A 19903-nucleotide genomic window follows, 5' to 3' on the forward strand; every position below is an offset into this window, starting at 1 on the left:
GTCTTCAGAACCCATTGCCTGCAGTCTTTCATACACACTATTCTGATAAATGAATGAGACTGTGAGGAGTGTTAATTTAAGATATTAACCCTTTTATGTCTTAGGGTAATACCCAGTGTCTTTTTACTCAGGAGATATTCAATCAGTAGGGGTTCAATACATGAGTGTCGTATATTTGTGTTTTAACCGGGTCTGTCTGAGATGCAGTGAACGTTCAGTTAGCCTGGGCAGCCTTCTCTCTTGTCGTCTGTGGCGCTGGAATCTGGGAGCTTCCTTCTGGTCACTCAGCAGGGACAACGAGGTCTCTATCCCCACATCACTGTTCTCTCAGCATGCCTCCCCCATCACTTTCCACCTCTCGAGGAACTGGCGCAGCCCAGGATTTCGCAACGATTAGAACTGAACCCCAATAAGCTACCCAAGAAAAACAGTGAGCCTTTTAAGGGGCTCAGAAGTCAGAGAAAAGAATCAGAACACAGGGAATACATGTTCTGGAACAGAGGACACAAACACCAGCTTAGCAACTGCAGCAAGTACAATGAACCAGCCAGACCACCAGACAGGGTCAGAGGTACAGGGGATGGCCTCTTGAACACAGTGGCAGGAGGCTGGGTGCAGGGTGGTGGCTGCAAAAGACCCCATGGACATATATGCTAAGCTTTTATTTCAGGCAATGGGCTTAGAGTTCTAAGCTTGAGAACCCCTCAGAACAGGTCCTACTGTCACTTTCTGAGTCTGAGGGACAGCTACTAAGAAGACACTGAAATTCTACGAGAGCCCTTAAGAAGCTAAAATTGCAAATACTCCTCAGAGAGACCTGGTTTTCCAGCAGAAATCAGGATTAGCACATGCCAATATTTAGGTCGACATCGAGTGGGCGTGAACAGCAGTATGTGGAGGCTTTGCTGGATGGCTTTGTTGGATGGCCCCAGGGTTCTTTTAACCTAAAATTCTATGGGAGTGTTTGAAAGGTCATAGTTCAGAGGGAACTCTTGATCCCTGTTGTGAACGCCGAGCTCATTCCTATCTCCTGGCCTTTATCTTTGCTCAGCTCTCTGGACCACCAGAAGGATCTTTGCAGGGCTCCTTCCATCCCATCATTTACGTCTCATTGCCTGAGAGGCCTTTCCGGGCCATTCTTTCCAAAATACTCCCCTCCCACGTTTTATCCCCTTCCTGGATTTGCTTCTCCACCCAGCACTCACCACGGTCAGGAACGATACTATTTGTTTACTTGATCAGTGTCCGTCTCCCTCCCGGGAACAGAAGCTCCTTCAATGTGGATCTCTGTGGGTCTTGTCTATCACTGCATCCTCAGTTCCCAAAACAGGACCAGTCATTTAGTGTCCACTGAACACATGCATGGCTAAGAAAGACAGGGGAGCAGGGAGGCTGAGAGGGAGGGAGCAAGCCTTCCTCTAGAAGGGTGGAACGCAGAGCAGTGCAGTGAGAATATGTGTGTGCCTGTGTGTATCCATGCATGGGAGCATGTGCTTATGTATCCACGTACATGTGCATGTGTGTCAACATATATGTGTGTCCATGCATATGTGCGTGTGTGTGCACAAGTACCCATGCGTGTGTACTTGTGTGTGAATGTGTATGTGTGCATGCATGTGTGTGCCCAAGCACACATGTGTAGGCATCAAAGAGACTTGCATTTGAAAGGAGACCCTTAGTATAATATTTATGATAAACATTTCAAAATTGAGTTTTAGTGATGTGCAAAACGGAGGAGGAAGATGCAAGCCCCGAGGCTTGGCACCCCAGCTGCCTAAGCCAAGTCCTCAGGCAGTGAGGGAGATGTAGGTAAGTGAAGCTGGGGGTGGGGGTTATTTAGCTCTGAAGATTGGATTGCTGGTGTCTTGTTTTGATGTAAGAGCCAACATGAGTGATACACAGACTTCAGACAGGGAAAACAGCATGGTCAAAATGACAACTGAGAATACGGTGGCCAGCCTTGGTCAGAATAGTGCTGACCTGCGCAGAGGTAGGCTCTTTCTTCAGGTAAGGGCTCCTCCAGGTAAGGGCTCCTGGCCTCTCTGCATGCCTTGGGGCCCGCCTCTTACTCTCCACCCTCACACCCTCAGGAGAGAGTGATGCAAGATGAATGGATCCTCAAATTAAAATCCAGTAACTGTTTCAAATTAGTGGCAATTCAGTGAATTAACAAGTTGGCACCAGGCCATGGCCCTTTCCCACTAAAAAAAAAAACAAAAAACCTCAAATGCATTCCCCAAGGAAGGGGCTGAAACCCATAACCTTGTATCTGGGGCCCAGAGGGCATGAGCACAGAGATCCAAAGGGGCGGATGCTTTCCCTACCGCTAGTGGGGCAGGCTGTGTTAGGGTGCATGTCTGAAGCTTGAAATTGAATTAAGTAGCTTCATGTAATGGCTTCTCTTGATGGCACAGGATAAACATCATAAATAAAGAAGAAGCAGCAGCAGTAATCCAAGAATGTTTGCAACTGGCTCAAAATGCTACCTGAAACCAAGAATTGGTACTGTAATCAAAGAATTGGAAGCCACCTTGACCCAGAGGAAAAAAATTGTTAAACTTTGCAGCTATTTCTCAGAAGAATAGAGAATTTTGTTCTCTGTTTGTAGAGATGGGAATAGTCATCCCTTATGGAAGAAGACAATAATTTGCTGCATTTTTAGGACTTGTAATTGTACAGGCAAATTCAAAATTCAGGTATCATTAAAATTACAGCTAGATAATGCTGCATGCTTTGTGGATAGCTATCCTCATTTCATGGGAGAGCACCCTTTTATCTGTTGAAGAGATGTCTTTTTTATTTGCTAAGGGCAAGAACGGAAAATAAGTCGCTTTGATTAAAGGTGCTGAAAGTTGGAGTAGTTTAAATGTCCTTTTGTATTTGACTATAATTTCTCGTAATTGAAATATTTTAACCAATTTAACCAATTGGTTTTGTTGTCACAACCATGATATATTCATTCATACAATAATGTTTATGAAGCACCTACTATGTGCCAGACACAGTCTGGCCACATATGTGTATATTATACACACACACAGGAGATATATATATATATATATAGTTTTAAGTATGTAGTATTGAGTATTCAATACTATTAATTCATTTAAAAATATTTCTTGCATGATAACTACTTGGCTGTCAGGTATCTGCTAGACCCTGAGAAGGAAGTATGACTATAACTAAGACATGTTTCCTATTTTTCTGAAGCCACAATCTGGCCAAATTCATGTAACTTGATCGCAATTTGCAGAGAATTTCAAAGTTTGGGGATCATAACTATTTGTACTGAAGACAGAAAAAATAAAAAGGGAAAGAGAAAAAAAGGACCATCAAAAAAGAAGCTCTAAAGTTGAGGAGGAAGATATTGAGATATTTGGAAGACTATAAACAGAAACAGACATGACTAATATCATCTAGCGTGAAGAGGGCATATAGGAAAAGAATGTGATTTAAAAGCACAGCTCTAGGAGCTGCTAATTGTATCACAAGCTCTAGTTAGCAGAATAGTAAATTGCAACCTTGTATTTTGTGCCCAATGTTGAATTTAGTAGAATTATAAAGGAGCGATGGAAAAGTTTCCAAAGGCTGAAATATTTTCTAAAGCATATCAGATGTTCAATAATAATGCAGTCATCTAGACAAAACAAAGTTTGTGGACATTTGAACTTGCATTGATTTAAGAGATTATTCAAACCTACATTTATAAAATCATTTTACTCTGAATAGTATATTAAGACAACAGTAACTTAGCTATGATCTTCCATTGCTCTAATGGATACAGGCAACAATGTCATGAGCAAAGGTCAAATTTTTAAGAACCAGTCCAACAATATAAGCAGCATGCCATCAAAAACAAGCTTCAACCCTGTAATTATGTAAAGGCCTGCACAAATAGGACAGTCTTTTAACCTAGAAGCTCATTCTATGCCCTAAATCACACACAAAGGGAAAATGACAGCATGTTATCTCAGGTGGAAACGTAACGTACTTAACTGGGTGACACACAATTGAGGTGGGTGCCTGCTAGGACTTCAGTGGTCACTGGAGAAAAATAAAAGCAAGAAGGAAGAGGAGGCCAGCAGTACAACTGGAGTCACAATGGGGATTCTAACAAGCCAGTGCCAGAAACAACGACTAATATGGATGAGTGCCACCTCTGCTGACCTCGTCACCTGTATAATGCTACGTGCATCTAACAGAAGCCCAGTACACAGTCACCAATGCCATTCCCATTTTACAGATGCAGGAACTGAAGCTGAGAACGCCTATACAACATGCCCACAGGCTTACGGTCTTCTCTCCAGTCTTCCTCACCTTCAGGCTGAAGAGCTGCAGAAAGTCATGGCATTTATCCTGCATTTTTCTCCATTTGCCTTGCAAATAAATGCCAACAACACCAAAAAAAAAAAAAATAGTTGAAATAAAAACACCCACAAATAACAACTCGTCTTTTCCCCTGAGGAGGTAGACAGAATGAAAATAAATGAAGCCATTATTCTTTATTGGATGCTGGCACGAATCTTGAGCTGGTATGAAAGATTATTTGCTGGATAAACAATTCTTATTTTATATATTTTTTATGCATTTATAAAGCTCATTTTAGCTAGGCCTTGTCCCATAAAACCCAAGGGAATTGTAGTAATTCAAAAGTGAAGATACATTTTTGAAATGGAACCAGAACAGTGGTGTAGAAAATGGGTAAAATGAGAAACAAAACTGGATTCAATAAGATTGGATAGATCAGTCTGTGAAGGAAAGTCTACAGGCAGCTATTTCAGGGTGAAAAAGAAAAAGTGGTTCTTCAGATGAGAACTACAATTGGCTGCCATAGGTTGGATTCCATCTGAAGATGTGTTTTATTTGCCCTGTACAATGGTTTACAAATATCCAAGCCAACACTAAAAAGCTGTGAATTTCCATATAAAACCAAGATTTCTGGCTTCTCTTGAAACACAAGCCCATACTAAGACCCCCATTTCCACTTGCGATCAGTTGGCAGGGCCTTGCTAGAGTCTTTTCCTTTAGACAGTAGTGAACCCTGAAATGGCCCATGTCCCCATCACTCCTTTGACCCTGTTCTCTAGCCTCTGCATTCTATTATCTGCCAGGCCCTGCTGACCTCAGAATTTGCAGCTTTCACAACCCAGACGATTCACAGGTGTTCGAGTTGAAGACCAAACTACTGGCTGACCTAATGTTAGCCAGTTACCATCACCTTGTGTAATTCAGTGAGGCCAAGTCCCAAACACTGGCTATAGTAAAACCTCTCCCCTTTCAGAAGCCCTCAGTGCGGCAGTTTTAAAACACAGCCCTCACATTTTTGACAGTCTTCTCATCAAGCAGTGGGGGCCTCTTTCTCTGGAATCAGGGTTTCTTGGGCTCTGGGACTGCTTGCCCAATAGAATATGACAGAAATGATAGCTGTGTCAGTTTCCAGGCCCAACCTAAGGAAACTGGCTATTTCCACAGACTGTATCTTGGACCATTTGCTGCTAGAACCCAGCCACCACGCTGTGAGGAAGCTAAAGCACCTTGTGGAGAGGCCAGCACAGGGAGAACACAGCCAGGTCAGTGAGCCACTTTGGAAGTGGATCCCCAGCCCCAGGAGAGCCTCTGCAGCATGGTACCCTCACCAGGCCCTGCCCAAATTTCAGATTCATAAAGTAAGTGACAGCTGTAGTTTTAATCCAATGAACTTTGGGATGGTTTGTTATGTAGCCATCCATAAACAGAGCACCCATTTGGTCTGAACACTGAGAAGGGCTTTCACAGCAGATGAGGCAGAACCAGGAAGGTACACTTCCCTAAGAGACGGCCCCCAGGTGGTCTTGCTCACCTACCTGGCCGATGTGCCTTTGGAACTGCCATATTCATTACTCTTCCTCCATCCTGAGGTTTGGGGGGAGATGCAGTGAACCTGCAGATTCCCGATTCGGAAGGGGTGCTGGAGGTCAGACTGTCCGTGTACTCATTTGTCCCTGCCGTCAACTGTTCAGATGACGTGTCTGATATGAAGCACTCCGTGATGGTGAACTTGGCGTGCCTCAGTTGCTCTTCCATCTTGGCATGTTCATAGGCCCTGGCCAGTTCTTCGTAAGTGGAGGAGGCACTTTCTGTGGAGACCATGCTGCTTCTTGCTCGATCTACACCAGGAAAGAGAAAAACAAGATGAATGACTCACCATCAGAAGTCTGAACCAACGGCATGGCCCCTCCTGGCTTGGGGCTGTTTTCTTCCAGATCATGGTGGGTCCTGGTAGGAGTTCTGGCTCCTTGTCAGAGGCTCCTGCCTTAGGCACTCTGAGGCCAGCTTCACACGTCTCAGCAGATCCGGCTAAGGGAAGCTTTGTTGCAACCAAATTGCTGTAGTCAGATGTCCCAGCTTGGGACGTTTCCATAAATAAGTAATGCCTTCCCTTTAAAAAAATCCTGCTTTTAGTGAAAACAGTAGGAGTGGCAGCAGCCCCCTCTCTGCTCCAACCTGCAAATGGATCTGTGCCCTAGAGACTCTTTAATTGGCATGAATGATTTGAGCTGCAGTTCAGCTTCTGGGGCCTCAGCTCAGGAAGGAAGACGTGACGATATTTAGAAATAAAGATGTCATGTTGCACGGAAGTTGGCCACAAGCCAGAATGGTCCCCAAACCCTGGGATGCATCTTCTGTTGTGATTATCCTCTATGGGGACTAGAAAACCATCAGGACAAAAACCAGTGCCCACATGCCTTTGAGCTGGGCCACGTCATCTTGGTCAGGGAGATGTCTGCATTTCAAATGCACTAAAAAGTTTTAAGGTCACCTCTGTGTGGAACTCTGAGACTCTTCTAAGAGAAATCACAGCCATAAAAATAAATTCACATGGCGACGAACCTCCTCTGGAACACTGTTTTTGAAGTATATCATCAAGAACAAAAGAAAAATGAGTATTAAAATTTCCTACAGCTATTAGATTCAGATGTAATTTCTTTTCAAAATTTAAGAGGGGGTGGTGGGCAACCCAGTGCTATTCTTAGGGCCTGTCTTCTCTCTGAAGTGAAAACTTGGTGGTTGATGGCATAGACTGGATGACTTACCTTATAACCAACCCCTGTTTAATTGTCAAACGGATCAGCCTGTGTTCCCTATAGAGGGTGCTATGACCTCATCATGTAACTTCAAGTGCAGTGTCTTAATCCTGGAGATGGTAATGGGTCAGACGCCCTCAGAGTGTAATCAGCAATTATTGCAATCACGGGGGCAAAAATTTAAAAATGTCTCTATTTCTCCCAGTGGGGTAGGAACTAAATGGAGAAATAAGCTTCGGTCTAAGATTCAGGACACCTGCAGAATAGATGCAGTTTGGCTCTGTTTTGCCTTGTGTGGAGTAAAGGCTGTGCAGTTGTATTGGTACCTGTTAGATAAACCGTGTAACAATTTGAAAGTGACCTTCAAAAGAACATAAGTAAGAGGGAGGAAACCCTCTCTCCCCTCCCCAAGGAGCCCATGAAGCTCAAGGTGTGGGGGGGTGGGGTGGGGGTGGGGGGGCCGTGCTGGTCCCCAGGGACGGAGGAGGCAGCGTCAGGGCCTACCTGTGTCTTGCGAGGGGCTGACGCTGTAACTGTCGCTCTCTTTGTCTACTGATCCTGCAGCCCTGGGTGTTGGCAGCCTCCAGTCTGTGGTGAGGGTGTGTGCTGAGATGGTGGGGTGGGGTCGGTTGAGGGTCCACTGGCTGGCATAGCGGTTTCTCGCTGTGGGCCCAGCCTTGGCATTCCTCCTGGTGGTGGGATCTGTGAAGAGCCAAGAATCGTGTCTGTCTTTGTCTGCAGAGGAGTGTGGTCAGCTGAGAGCAAGAGCAGAGGTCAGTGCCACCCACCCAGCGCTGCCGACTCGCCCATGCCCTCCAGGAAAACCTCCTTGACTTCTCCTATGCAGAGGATACTTTCCCTTTCCTTTATGGCTTGAAACCTTCATCTGATACTTACGTGTTTAATCAGCCCTGCAGGGAAAGGAACACCCTACTTGGATTCAGAAGTTACATATTTGAGTCTTGCTCTTGGCCTTTATAATGTTATGACCCTTCTAAAAGCTGGAAATGGAATGAAGGAGACTGACAACAATTACAGGACAAAGCAAGAACATTTCAAATAGTGATGAAGATTATAAAGAAAATAAAACCAATTACTGTGCTAGAGAATGACTTGAGAGAGGTACTTCGGTTACGATGTTTGCAACTGCAACTAAATGGATGATATTACAAAAAATAATGTTATGACCCGATGCACATCATTTAAACTTCCTGGGCATCATCATATTCTGTAAAACAAGGAAGCTCAGCCCAATGTGTTCTAACATGACCTCCTTTCTACAACCTTAGGTGTTGTTATGCGTGAATCACGTCCCCCCAAAAGACATGTTCACGTCCTAACCCCCAGGACCTCAGAATGTGTGATCTGGTTTGGAAATAAGGTCATCACAGATGAAATTAGCTAAGACGAGGTCATATTGGAATCGGGTTGGCCCTTAATCCACTGTGACTGGTGTCCTTATAAGAAGAGGACACAGACACAGGAGGGGCAGGGCCAGGGGATGATGCAGGTGGAGACTGGAGTGCTGCAGCTACAAGCAAATACATTTCTGTGCTGTGAAGCCACCCATTTGGTGGTACTAAGTTAAAACAGCTCTAGGAAATGAATACAGATGTTGCCTGTATTTTTGTTTCTCATATTACTACTCATTGTTTTAATAATGACTGTTTTATTCATTAAGTTGAAAGCTCCTAGAGCAGAGGGACCATATTTTTATGTCCCAACTCTCCTTAAGCCCTTTGCCTAAGATAGCACATCTCTTCAATGGAATTGTCCTAACTTTAACAAAGACATCTTGGGTTATTTAATATGGAGAACAAAGGGTTAAGCTGGTGCCAGATGGGTTTCATTTTCTCTAAATCTGGAACCAAAGGCAGCAAGTCGATGGGGTGGACGGAGTTCTTAGCTCAACCCTTTGGTGAGCTAAGAAGGATGTTCCACCAGCAGAGACTGTCAGATACCAGAGTGGGCTACAACATCACCTTTTCTGGAATTCTGTGGAAAATGAGAGAGGTTCAGTTACCTGGAATGATTTTTCTGGGGCTCCAGCCTGGAGGCAGCTTAAGGTCCTAGATGGGTCTTTTCTACCTTTGAATTCTCTGCTTCTCAAAGAGCAGTTTGATACAGTTATATTTCAGTATGGTCTGGCCACTTCTAAACCCAGCAGACTGTATTCACTGTTGGGCTCTCATGAAGTTTCAAAGGAGCAAAACTGATAGGGCCAGTCTGTAATGTTATTGCACGGATTTATTTATGTGCTTTCATGAGCCTGGCAGTGTCTCCAGGGCAGGGGCAATGGTATCCCTCTTTGGATCCATTCATACAGCCTACAATAATCCCTGGCATACAGAGTTTTCTGAAGGAATTCATAGACCCAGGGTCACTTTATGGAGGCAATGGAAGCTCAGAGAGAAGTGACATAGCTGTTAAGTGATAAAACTATAACCCAAACCTTCTGCCTTTTCGGTTCAGATAATGCCTGTTACTTGACCACATATGGCCAGATCCTGAGTGTCTAAGTTTCCTAGTACTGTGTCTACATGACCCTGGCTTGCTTATAATTCCATGTTGGAATGTGAAAGGCTAACACTGGGAAGGTGCAATGACTTTGTTTTTAAACGGGAGATTTCCTCATTGCAAGTTTCTAGTTAATTCGACTTTGAATCTAATCTATCATTCTGTGTTGCTGGAGAGGTATGTTAAGATGGCAGCCAAAGAGATAGATTTTAAGATTTCCTAAATCATCAGAATACTCAATCTTGGTAAATATTCTCTGGGGCATTGATTTTAAGACACATTTCATCCCTTACTTGCACAATTCCATGGAAGACTTCATTAGAAGATTTTTTTGGCCTTGATGAGAATGTAAATGAGTTATGCTGGAGCTCTACACAACCAGGTATGAATGATAATTGGGTTTCTTCACCGAAATGCTAGGAAAGAGGCCCTCAAAAAGACAGAAAAACATTATGATGGGGAAGAGGCTAAATGTCTTCCAGGCACTATCGACTTGATAAGTGGAGCTTAAATAAGTGAAGCTTGTTATTTAAATGCTAATGAGTCTTTTCCAGAAAATTACTCAGTCCCTTACATAAGTTTTGAAAATTCTCATTTTTATTCTTCTTTAAGTTTCTTGCAACTACAACTGTTGTAGCTCATTCTGAGCAGGTTTACTTCTGGCATGGAAGTTGGGGGGTGGTTGGGGGTATAGTTTGCTAGTCCCACTTCAAGGATACAGTTATTTCCTCCAATCCCCCAAACCTTGACCCTCGTTTCTTCTGCTTGAGCTCACTCCCCAATGGTGGGGCAAAGATCTTCACTGTCATAGCCCCTTTCCTCATTGAGATCACCCTACTTGGAAAATTCCATGGGAAAGTCGCACATGTCAGCCTTGATTCAAAGCCTGGTCTCTTTTCAAGTTACTTTTGTTCATAATCTCTTTTTTCTAGATGAGGACAGTTTTACTGGTGGCCTGATAATGTTGAAAATTTAGGTCATGATATTAGTTTCCTTAAACCACAGCCCTCAGTTCTGTTCTGCGTTAGGCAGGCATCCTAGGGTCAAAATTGCCTCAATATGTAGAATACTGGGGTATTTGACACATTTATTTTTCAATAATTTGGTTTTTGGAGCCATTGTTTTGTACCTGAACTGAACTCTGCTGTATGATAATGACTTAAGATAGCAGCTAAAATATAATTTTTACTTGGATTCCACAGGAAGCCTTTTTTGTGTAACTTACTAGCTCATCTACTAAGCAAATAAATGCTGGGATTTACTACCCCTTCATGGAAAGTATTTTGTTAGGCTCCCAGCATTCTAATATAAATAAAACTCGGTGATTAAGCTTCATGCCTGCTCAGCAGCCCATGAGTTGGAGGGCACAGGATATAAATAGCTCATGGCCTTTCAACATGGAGTCTGAACCCTAATTAAGCGTCTGCCCATTGAATCAGATTATTTTAATTATCCTGAGTTTGGGATGAGAGAGGATTTTGTAGATAATAGGTTACAGAACATGTCATGTGTACTGTGATCATGGTATTAATCTGCTTTCATCTGTGCCATTGGTTTCCATATCTTGCAGTTGTGGAGGTCCAGCTTTACATAATGAATTTACTAGTTGTCTCAGAGAGAGGATGAAACTGGGAGATCTGAACACTCCCTCATGTAACTAACAAATATTTATCTAGCACTTATTACATCCTGGACCACTGGATGCACCTTACCCACCCCAGGTATTTCCCTCAGGGCCACTGCTAGTCCCATCCTGGGTGACAGAGGGCATTTTTTCTTTCAAAGTCTCAACAATAAAGATTCAAGTCCATGTTGTAAGCTCTTGTCATTGAATGTGCATATGTGTGAAGTCTATCCTTTAGTCTCTCCATATCCTATATGTAGTATCTCTACCTAAAGGCCACGTAGAATGACTGAGAGTGAGAGCTTTGGAATTAGGCTGCCTGGGCTGGAAGTTCATATTCACTACTCCCTGGCTGTGTCGCTAGCCAAGTGACCTTGTCAGACCTGCCTAATTCCCTAGTCTCTAAGACTAGGTGGTGTTATCACCCACCTTAAGAGCTGTCCTAAAGTTTAAGTGAGATTAATGTGCCCAAGTGCTCCGGGCACATGGGACAGGCACAGCTGGCCCTGCCCATGATTCCTATGCAGCAGACATGACTCAATGTCTTTTCTTTTCCATTCCCATTGTTCTGATCTCAGAACTTGATGGCTGATTGGTATTTATCCACTACATGCCTGTGTCAGACACTGTGGCTGGAATGGGGATGAGGACATGGATAGAGTCCTAGTTTTCCAGTGTATTATAACCCACAGGAAAGACAGAGAAGTAATCAGTGCAGCAGAACCAGCCAAGGGATGTGTTTTCACCATTGACAGCATTACGTAGCAAATTGTTATGATTTCTTCCATCCTCATAAGAATCTGTTGCAACCCTCTGGCAAACTAATAAAATGCCTAGAAACATAACTTCTACCAGTCATTCTGGTATGCAAGCAACATGTTTTAGATGCTTTTCTTAAAAATAAAGAATTCTTGCAATGACAACACAGCCCTAACATATAAAATAGAATCATGATGTGTTCTCTAGCTGAGAAAATAGAGAATACAAATGATGCTCTGCAAATATGCCAAACTGTGGTGAGAAGAACCGGCTCCATGGAATTCACAGAGGTATAAACACCTGGGCAGAGGTGAGAAGCTCTGGTGCAAGAAGCTAGTGGGGGACTGTGCTTCAGAAAGTTCATGGGTTTCAGACTCTTGAACCCACTGTGGGGCCAGTCACCTATCATTTCTAACTCTAAATAAAACATGGAGTGTTGTCAGTCTCTCACACTGTGGTTTTTGAGGAACATTTAATGAAAAAAATGATCCAGAAGATCTTTTACTAATACAGAGGGTTCTGCAAATGCTAAATGAATAAGCTCATTTTGGAGAGTGAGGGGGGAACCAGAGACTGATGCATGCATTTGAGTAGATTTGCTTGATGTCGGTAAACATCATTTAGTGAAATTCAGCACAAAGGACAGAAACATTGTTCTATAAGCTGTAGTGTTTCCCTGTGATCATCAGGCTAAGCCCCAGGGACAGCATCTCAGCACTCTCAGAATGAAATGCACCTGCCAGGCACTGGCTTAGGGGACCCTGCAAGATGAGGACAGCTGTTTCTCTGTCTCACCTTTTCCCTGCCTTTCACTGTGCTCCAGTGCCACTTCCATCCTTATCATGCGGGGAACCTTGGGAGCTTTTCCCTGCTGCCCCTTCTGCTCCTGCTGTGACTCTGATCTTGTTTCATGTCTTCCCCTCACTGGAAGTCCTCCTGAATGACTTGGACCCAAGACAGCCCCTCCCACTGCTCCACGTGCCCGCTGACTCACCATGGCTTCATACTGTTTCTGTCTCGGACTTACTGATAAACAAAAACTACTTTAGTTCCATGTCTAACATCTGCCCCCTGACTAGGATGAAATGAATGTCTTTTTGCATCTTACTCATGGTGTGTCTTCATCACACAGCACTGAGCCATATATGTAAAGTGAAAACTGAATAAATATTTTTGAGTGCTGAATGAACGCATTAACATTCCCAGCCCTGCTTCCAACTTTATAGCCATGAGATACACACACGTCCCTCCAACATGTGTCCTGCCTGGCACTCGCTGACCACTGGTTTACAGTATCTGCTGTGACTCCGGTTCATGTCTCTGTTGATATTTTACATGCCAACAGATCAACTTCCCCATTATTCTGGGGCTGACCATGCAGCTGGAAGGTTGCCAGTGCTTTTGTTTTGGGCTGCTGCTTCTCCTGTCTTAACTATTTATGACTAGCTTTATGCATTCTCGGCTGCTAGCTGACCATTGAAAGGGAAGCAGAAATGCATGTTGCTTTTTACCTGGCAGGAAGAACTGATGTGCTGGAGGGGTCCTGCCCTGTTGCGTTACATGCAGGAAACATTTCTAACCCTTGGGGCAGTGTTTCTCAATGTGGGGTCCAAACAGCCAGCGTTAGAATCACCCAGGGTGTCTGTTACCATGCAGATTCTTAGGACAGAATCTCTTGGTGGATGCCTGGAATTGATATTTAAATAGGCACCGGGTGATTCTGATGCATGTAAAGGTGGAGAACGAGACCCAGGGCATCTGCTCTGTTGTCTCTTTTGCCTGCTCTTCTGCTACCGTTTCCAACAGAATGCTGAAGCCAAGGCTGTATTGCTCTAAAAATCTAATCCTTTCAATATCTATAACTTTTTTTTGATTTAGCAGCAAAAAAGTGGCTCTGAAACCCATTGGAGCAGTGTCTTGAAGTAGCAGCAAGCCACACCAGGCAGTTCACAAGGGAGAAGCCAATGGCTGAAGAGATGTCAAAGCCCTTGAATCATTTTTTTTTTTTTTGGAGACAGAGTCTCGCTCTGTCACCAAAAAGGCTGGAGTGCAGTGGCGTGATCTCAGCTCACTGCAAGCTCTGCCTCCCGGGTTCACGCCATTCTCCTTCCTCAGCCATCTGAGTAGCTGGGACTACAGGCACCCACCACCAGGCTGGCTAATTTTTTGTATTTTTAGTAGAGACGGGGTTTCACCATGTTAGGCAGGATGGTTTCGATCTCCTGATCTTGTGATCCGCCCGCCTCGGCCTCCCAAAGTGCTGGGATTACAGGCATGAGCCACCGCGCCTGGCCTGAATCATTTTTTAAGAGCAAGACTCTGGCGCACACCCCTTTGCAAAGCTAATTCCCACTTCTATCCCATTTATGTCTTCAGAATGTATTACTGTGATCAAAGAAGAAAGGAGGGAAGAAGGTTAGACAAAAGGAAGAGGTAAAAGACTTCTTTAGAATGCAGAACGTTCTTGAAAACATTTTTTTAAATGAATTTCAATGCCTGCTGAAACTGTTTTCTGTATATTACAATGTTATTTCATAGGCAACGGGTTTACTTCATAAAGCTCACTGCATTTCGCAAATGCTTCCCAAGCTAGGATTTATGAAGAATAGCTTTTAACATTATAATATTTATTTTTCTAATAATAACACACTATTCTAAGAATGTAAATTTTTGCAAAGAAATTAATTAGAGATTTGAAAGCTAGACATCAAAGTTTCCAAAATGATAATAATCAGGACATCAATTTCTCAGTCTTTAAAGAGATTTAGGAATGATTCCAGTTATGAAGAAATAAGAGTATCCAATTAATAAGCTCTAGATACATATTAGGGGATTCACCTTCATTGCAGTAATTGATTTCCATATATTATGGATGCAAATATTAATAACAAAATCCAACATAATCTTCACATTAACCAGAATTATAATTTTTCTCAAACAGCGTGTTCAGGGGCAAAAGCATAAGCTTTGGGGATAGACAGGTCTGTTGCTGAATCTTGGTTTTACTACTTATGTGTGCAACTTTATGCTGTTTGCATAATTTATCTGAGGCTACAGTTTTCTCATCTGCAGAATAGAGGCTATGATACCTGCTTCATGAGTAGGTATCTTACAGGATTGTTGCAGAGATAACGTGCATGACATCATCGTTCTATCCCAATACTGGCATACAGCAGACATACACTAATGTGGATTACCTTTTTCCTTTCCTGTGTTGCTTAAATTAAAAAAATAAATACATGTACCTGAAATTTCTAGCACTTTTTATAGTAACCAATACTAACAGTAATTCAACTGACATAATAATAGCCAAGATCCATCAATAACAGCTCATTATCCCAGTTAGGGATGTTATCATACCCATTTGTTTCTCAGGCATAGGTATGAAAAGCCACACATTTTCATTTGAGAGAGAAAGAACATTACTATGTTTTCAGCATTGTTAACACCCACACATTTTAAGTGTTGTTGACCACTCACTCGTTCCCGGCCGAGCATCTGAAACATCCACTAAGGGCCCAGTGGCCTGAGACACCGATTGGTAATGGACTGTGTGAGTGACTGTCAAGGACTTCTGCTTAGCCGCCTCTCCAAAGTCAGCATCCGTCAACAGAACCGTGGAGCGATCATCTACAGGATGGCAGGAACACAGAAAGCCAAACACGTTTATCTCCCTTCCAACCACTCCCTGGCCTTTTCTCTCCTGAGGCACTTGTGTTATTGTTAATGACAACCACAATAATAGCCTCATCTAAAGTGACAAAAATGATTGCAAATTCAAGCACTGAATTAGCATTACTCTACAGTGCTAGGAATAGAAGCTTCTTCCTGGGGGTTGGCTTTGGGAGCAATGAGCTAAGAAGAACCATGACTATGGAGAGAAGGAGCTCTCTTTTCTCTTTGGGCTTGGTTTTTCATTAAGCTAACATTGATTTGAACTCTGGATTTATGGGTTTGTCAAAAGCTTCTCTGAGACATCATCTGCAATGCCAGCCCCCTCACCAGTGATGAGGTTGTCAATGAAGATAGGTCCCTTTGGCTGCTGGGAAGTTCTGTTTGCAGGACTAGAAAATCGCCACTGCAGTTCTCTCTACTGAGGTTTGCTCTTATTCTGAACTTGGCTAATGTTTGGAGGGGAAATAAAAGAGAAGAAAACATGCCAGTCTTCAGAGCTTATTGATTCCTCTATTTTAAAGGACTCAAGGTATGTTCCGTTTCTTCCCACCTCCTGTAAGCTTTAAGCACTCTAGAACATCCATTAACTGACTTCTCCTATATGATTCACTTGTCAGACTTCCCAAGTCCTACTGCCGTGGGCACTTGAAGGTGAGCGAGGCAGGAGCCTGGGTTCGGATGGGTTCTGGGCATCTTAGTGCTTGGAGCAGGAGCTGCTGTTTGAGCTGGGTCATTATTTGGTGGGCCAGGATTCTCATTACTACCTTGTGATATGTTTCATACTTTTTAAAGAGCTTTTTTACTCCAAGGGAGACTTTGGCTAGGATATATAGATTTTTCATAAAGTTTCAAAGACTGCATCCCAGGATGCTGTTGCTAAGAGTTTAGCAGTCAGCAGGGACCACGCTGCAGCCTGCCCTGACACTGCAACAGGGATGCGAAAGTCATAAACAACACAGCTCGACTTCTGTGTCCAAAAAAGGCTCTGAACAGAATGAACCTTACAAAATCCAATTACTCAGTCTCTGGCAGGAAAGGAAAGCCTCTCAAAGTTAGAATAAAATTTCTTGGCAGAGAAATAGAGGAAAGGCTGCCAAGATGTCTGTGAGTATCCCAGTGCATGGTGTGGTGAGGTTGGCACCACAGCAGGCGCCTGGGCTTGGCTTGGAGGTCCGGCCCCGTGGCGGTCACTCGACTCCTCAAAGAGGGTGGCTCTTCCACAGAGACAGCTTCCTACAACTGGACCCAGCACGAGAGGCTCCGTGTCTACACTTGTTTTTCATTAATGATGGGATATGTCACAGTTTCTAGCAGGCAGGCCCTTTTAGATCACACCAGATGATCTGCGGGGCTAGGTTACACACTTTTCATGGAAAATTTTGGGCGCCTGTCTGATCATGAGGTTAACCATTCATTCTAGCTGGAAATGAATGTCACTGTAATATTGGATTCTTGTGGTCAGAGTGCAAAGCATTTTGAAGCACCACAGTTCCACTTCCCAGTAATTAGAAAATGCCATCGACCAGTTGTCAGGCATCACAAGGAGGTCAAGGGCTCTTGCTGATAGATGATCCTGCATGGACTGGGATGGATCTCTGGCTAAGGGTCCTATTTACAAATGGAAATGATTGGCAGGCTTCCTCTGGTGTTAAGCCCCCAGTGACCAGCTCTTGGAAGGCCATAGACCACTCACGGCATCTGCCTAGCTATGTATTTTCATAGTCATATGTAGGATTATTGTCTAGTGAGGTGCATTTAGCAAATATTGTAACCGTGTTATATAACCCTGGTGACCTCCACAAACTGTGTAACCTCTCTACATCTCAGCTACAAAAGAAACTTTTCCTATGTTGGCTGGAAGGGTTAAATTAAATAATGCATATAAAGGGCTTATAAAATTACATGGTCAAAGGAATTCTGATTTTGAAATTTTTTCGAAGGAAATTTTTAGTTTTAATGCCCAATCTACTGGGTGAAACAAAAGAGATTTCAGGTATACTTTCCCCTTTCCCAAAAAAAGATAATCAAAAGCAAAACATAGTAGCTTATCCCTTGTCCTGATATAAGCAAGCTAATAAAATCTTGTGTACTTTAGGGCAGGTAGTGCCACCTCACATACATGGTTTAACTGAATTGCTTCACTGAAGTTAGCTGATCAAGAGCCACTTTGGACTTGACCAATCTTTCTTTAAGTGCTGCTATGCCTGGACCAAATGTGACTTCAGCCAGGAGAACCCAGGCCTTAGAATTTAGGAGCCATTAGGTCAAGATGTCTCCAGTGGTGGGTGGGGCAGCAGAAGGGCGAGGGTTGATGGAGGAGGTGTTCTGCCCACCTGGCCTCTTACCACTGCCTTCCCAGCAGGAGGCAGCTGGGCTATGTGCTGAGAGTCAGGCAGTTTATCCAGACCAACAAGAAAGGGTTGCCCTGGGACTCATGCCAGCAAACACCTTCCAAAACAAACATAGCCAGGTTTGAAAAGAGGCAGTCTTGGAGCCTGCCTCGGGGTGTTTCCATGGGCACTCAAAAGCTTGGATAACTTCTGGTTGAGGGTTTCTTGGAAGCAGCCTGTTGGTGTGGAAGCAGGTGGCCTGCTGCTGTGCTAGCTGTCACTGGAGACAGACAGCATGGTGATGAGTGTGGCCAGGTGGGGAACCTGGTTCTGCGCCTGTCTCCGTGACCTTGGAAAGCTACATAGACCTCTCTACATCTTGGTTACAAAAGCAAGACTTCTTTCATATGTTGGTTGAAAGGTTAAATTAAGCAATGCACATGAAGTGCTTATAAAAACTATGTGACATTTACAGAATTCTCAATACATGTTAGCTATTCTTCTCATTATTATTGGAAAGGAAATATAAGGTATTTCACTCCGGAATAAATAGAATAATCGAGGCAGGCAGTGTGGGGTAATGGACTTCAGGTGGAAAGAGGCTGGGAAGAGTGAAGACACCTGGGTTCTGGGTGAACAAGCCAGAAAACCTCCAGGTGGCTGTTCTGAAACCCTAAAACTAGGGCCCTGGTGTTTTTCCCAAAGTGCTGCTGGGGAAAGAGCTGCAGGATGTTTCTGGGGCACTGGTGTGGGGGAAGATACCCTGTACAAAGACAGGTGTTTGTTTAAGTGTTAAGCACAGTTTAGAAGTTTTCTTTAATGAAGGCTTGCATTATCAGAGTTGATGAGGGGGGAACAGAGTGGATTTTCAACCTGGGGCTTTAGAGTGCAGGCCTTCTGGATTAATGTGTATTCGATTACAGATGTTTATTCCTTGGAGTGGCATCCCTAGCCTCCCCTGGAAAGATCCCAAATGGATCAGAGCCGAGGGATTTCTGTCCCAAATGCCTGGAAATGACTGGCATATTGGCATATATGGTGGCATATATAAGTCAAATTTTCTGCACATTTGCTGGTACTTATTCTTCTTCGCAAGAACAATTCTCTACCTTCTAGCTTTTGTACTCATGTAGCCTTCAAGACACTCGCCTGTCTAATATTTCCCACACCCTGGGGTTTGGATTGAGAAGGCATGGCTGTGGCAGCTACTTTGTGTAAAGTGGCAAATAGGGCACCTTACCGATGGTCTCCATCGTGTCTCTCTCTTCAATCAAAAGCTGAGCCCTGGGTATGTCGATGTGCATTCGCAGGGTCTGCTGTTGCTTGCTTAACGTATCTGAAGTCCGGGTATTCTTACTGGAAATAAAATGGGGTAATGCATTAACAAATCCAGCTCAGCGTTAACATTCTACCAGCATGCACCTGTATACCAACTTAGTTTATTGTCTAAATATACAGATACCTTGTGGGGAGGGGAACAGAAAAAGTACATACTATGAAAATGTTTCCTTCATTCAAATGTTATTTATTAATATTAAATTTCGGCTGGCTGGGGAGTTTCAGAAAATACAGATTGTCGATAGAGATTGGCTCTACATCTATCAATAGAATCTTTAGAAAGTTCTCATTTCTTGTGTAAATGCTAAATGAAACAAATGAAAAGCAATTAAAAACCAACAGCATTTTCATTTGTCAGATGTGAGATATTCCAGTGATGGTGAGGAATAAAGCACCAGATATTCCAAAGATGGTGAGGGAAAAAGCACGTGCACCAGCTGTTTGTCGGATGGGAGTTTTACTAATGGATTTGTATTTATATCTGGTGTCACTTTATTTTTGTTCTAGAAGCAAGTCACAAACCTTGTTAGCTTCCCGGACATTAGTTTTCCTGATAGTACATTTTAGAATAGAAAAAAAGCAATTACTATCATAAT

At 43.4% G+C, this 19903-nt stretch overlaps 1 protein-coding gene and 1 long non-coding RNA gene across 4 annotated transcripts in view; one reads left to right on the forward strand and one right to left on the reverse strand.

Moving 5' to 3' along the window:
- DSCAM (DS cell adhesion molecule) overlaps positions 1–19903 on the reverse strand; it is an 826557-nt gene that overhangs the window by 13162 nt on the left and 793492 nt on the right. For both annotated transcript variants that reach the window (XM_024239402.3, XM_054542559.2), the window contains exons 29-32: positions 19210–19325; positions 15445–15594; positions 7569–7766; positions 5844–6146 (exon numbers count right to left, since the gene is read on the reverse strand). In XM_024239402.3, coding sequence (XP_024095170.1) covers positions 5844–6146; positions 7569–7766; positions 15445–15594; positions 19210–19325 — 767 coding nt within the window. The remainder of the gene's footprint in view (positions 1–5843; positions 6147–7568; positions 7767–15444; positions 15595–19209; positions 19326–19903) is intronic.
- On the forward strand, positions 501–2758 carry LOC129052327 (uncharacterized). Of its 2 annotated transcripts, none has more exons than XR_010138891.1 (4): positions 501–571; positions 1719–1809; positions 1881–1990; positions 2415–2758. It is a non-coding gene; the product is annotated as an uncharacterized LOC129052327 (long non-coding RNA). The 2 variants fall into 2 exon arrangements; XR_008517331.2 differs by having other exon boundaries at positions 543–889; positions 1713–1809.

The sequence above is a fragment of the Pongo abelii genome, chromosome 22 (genome assembly GCF_028885655.2).
Source record: "Pongo abelii isolate AG06213 chromosome 22, NHGRI_mPonAbe1-v2.0_pri, whole genome shotgun sequence".
NCBI classification, from domain to species: domain Eukaryota; kingdom Metazoa; phylum Chordata; class Mammalia; order Primates; family Hominidae; genus Pongo; species Pongo abelii.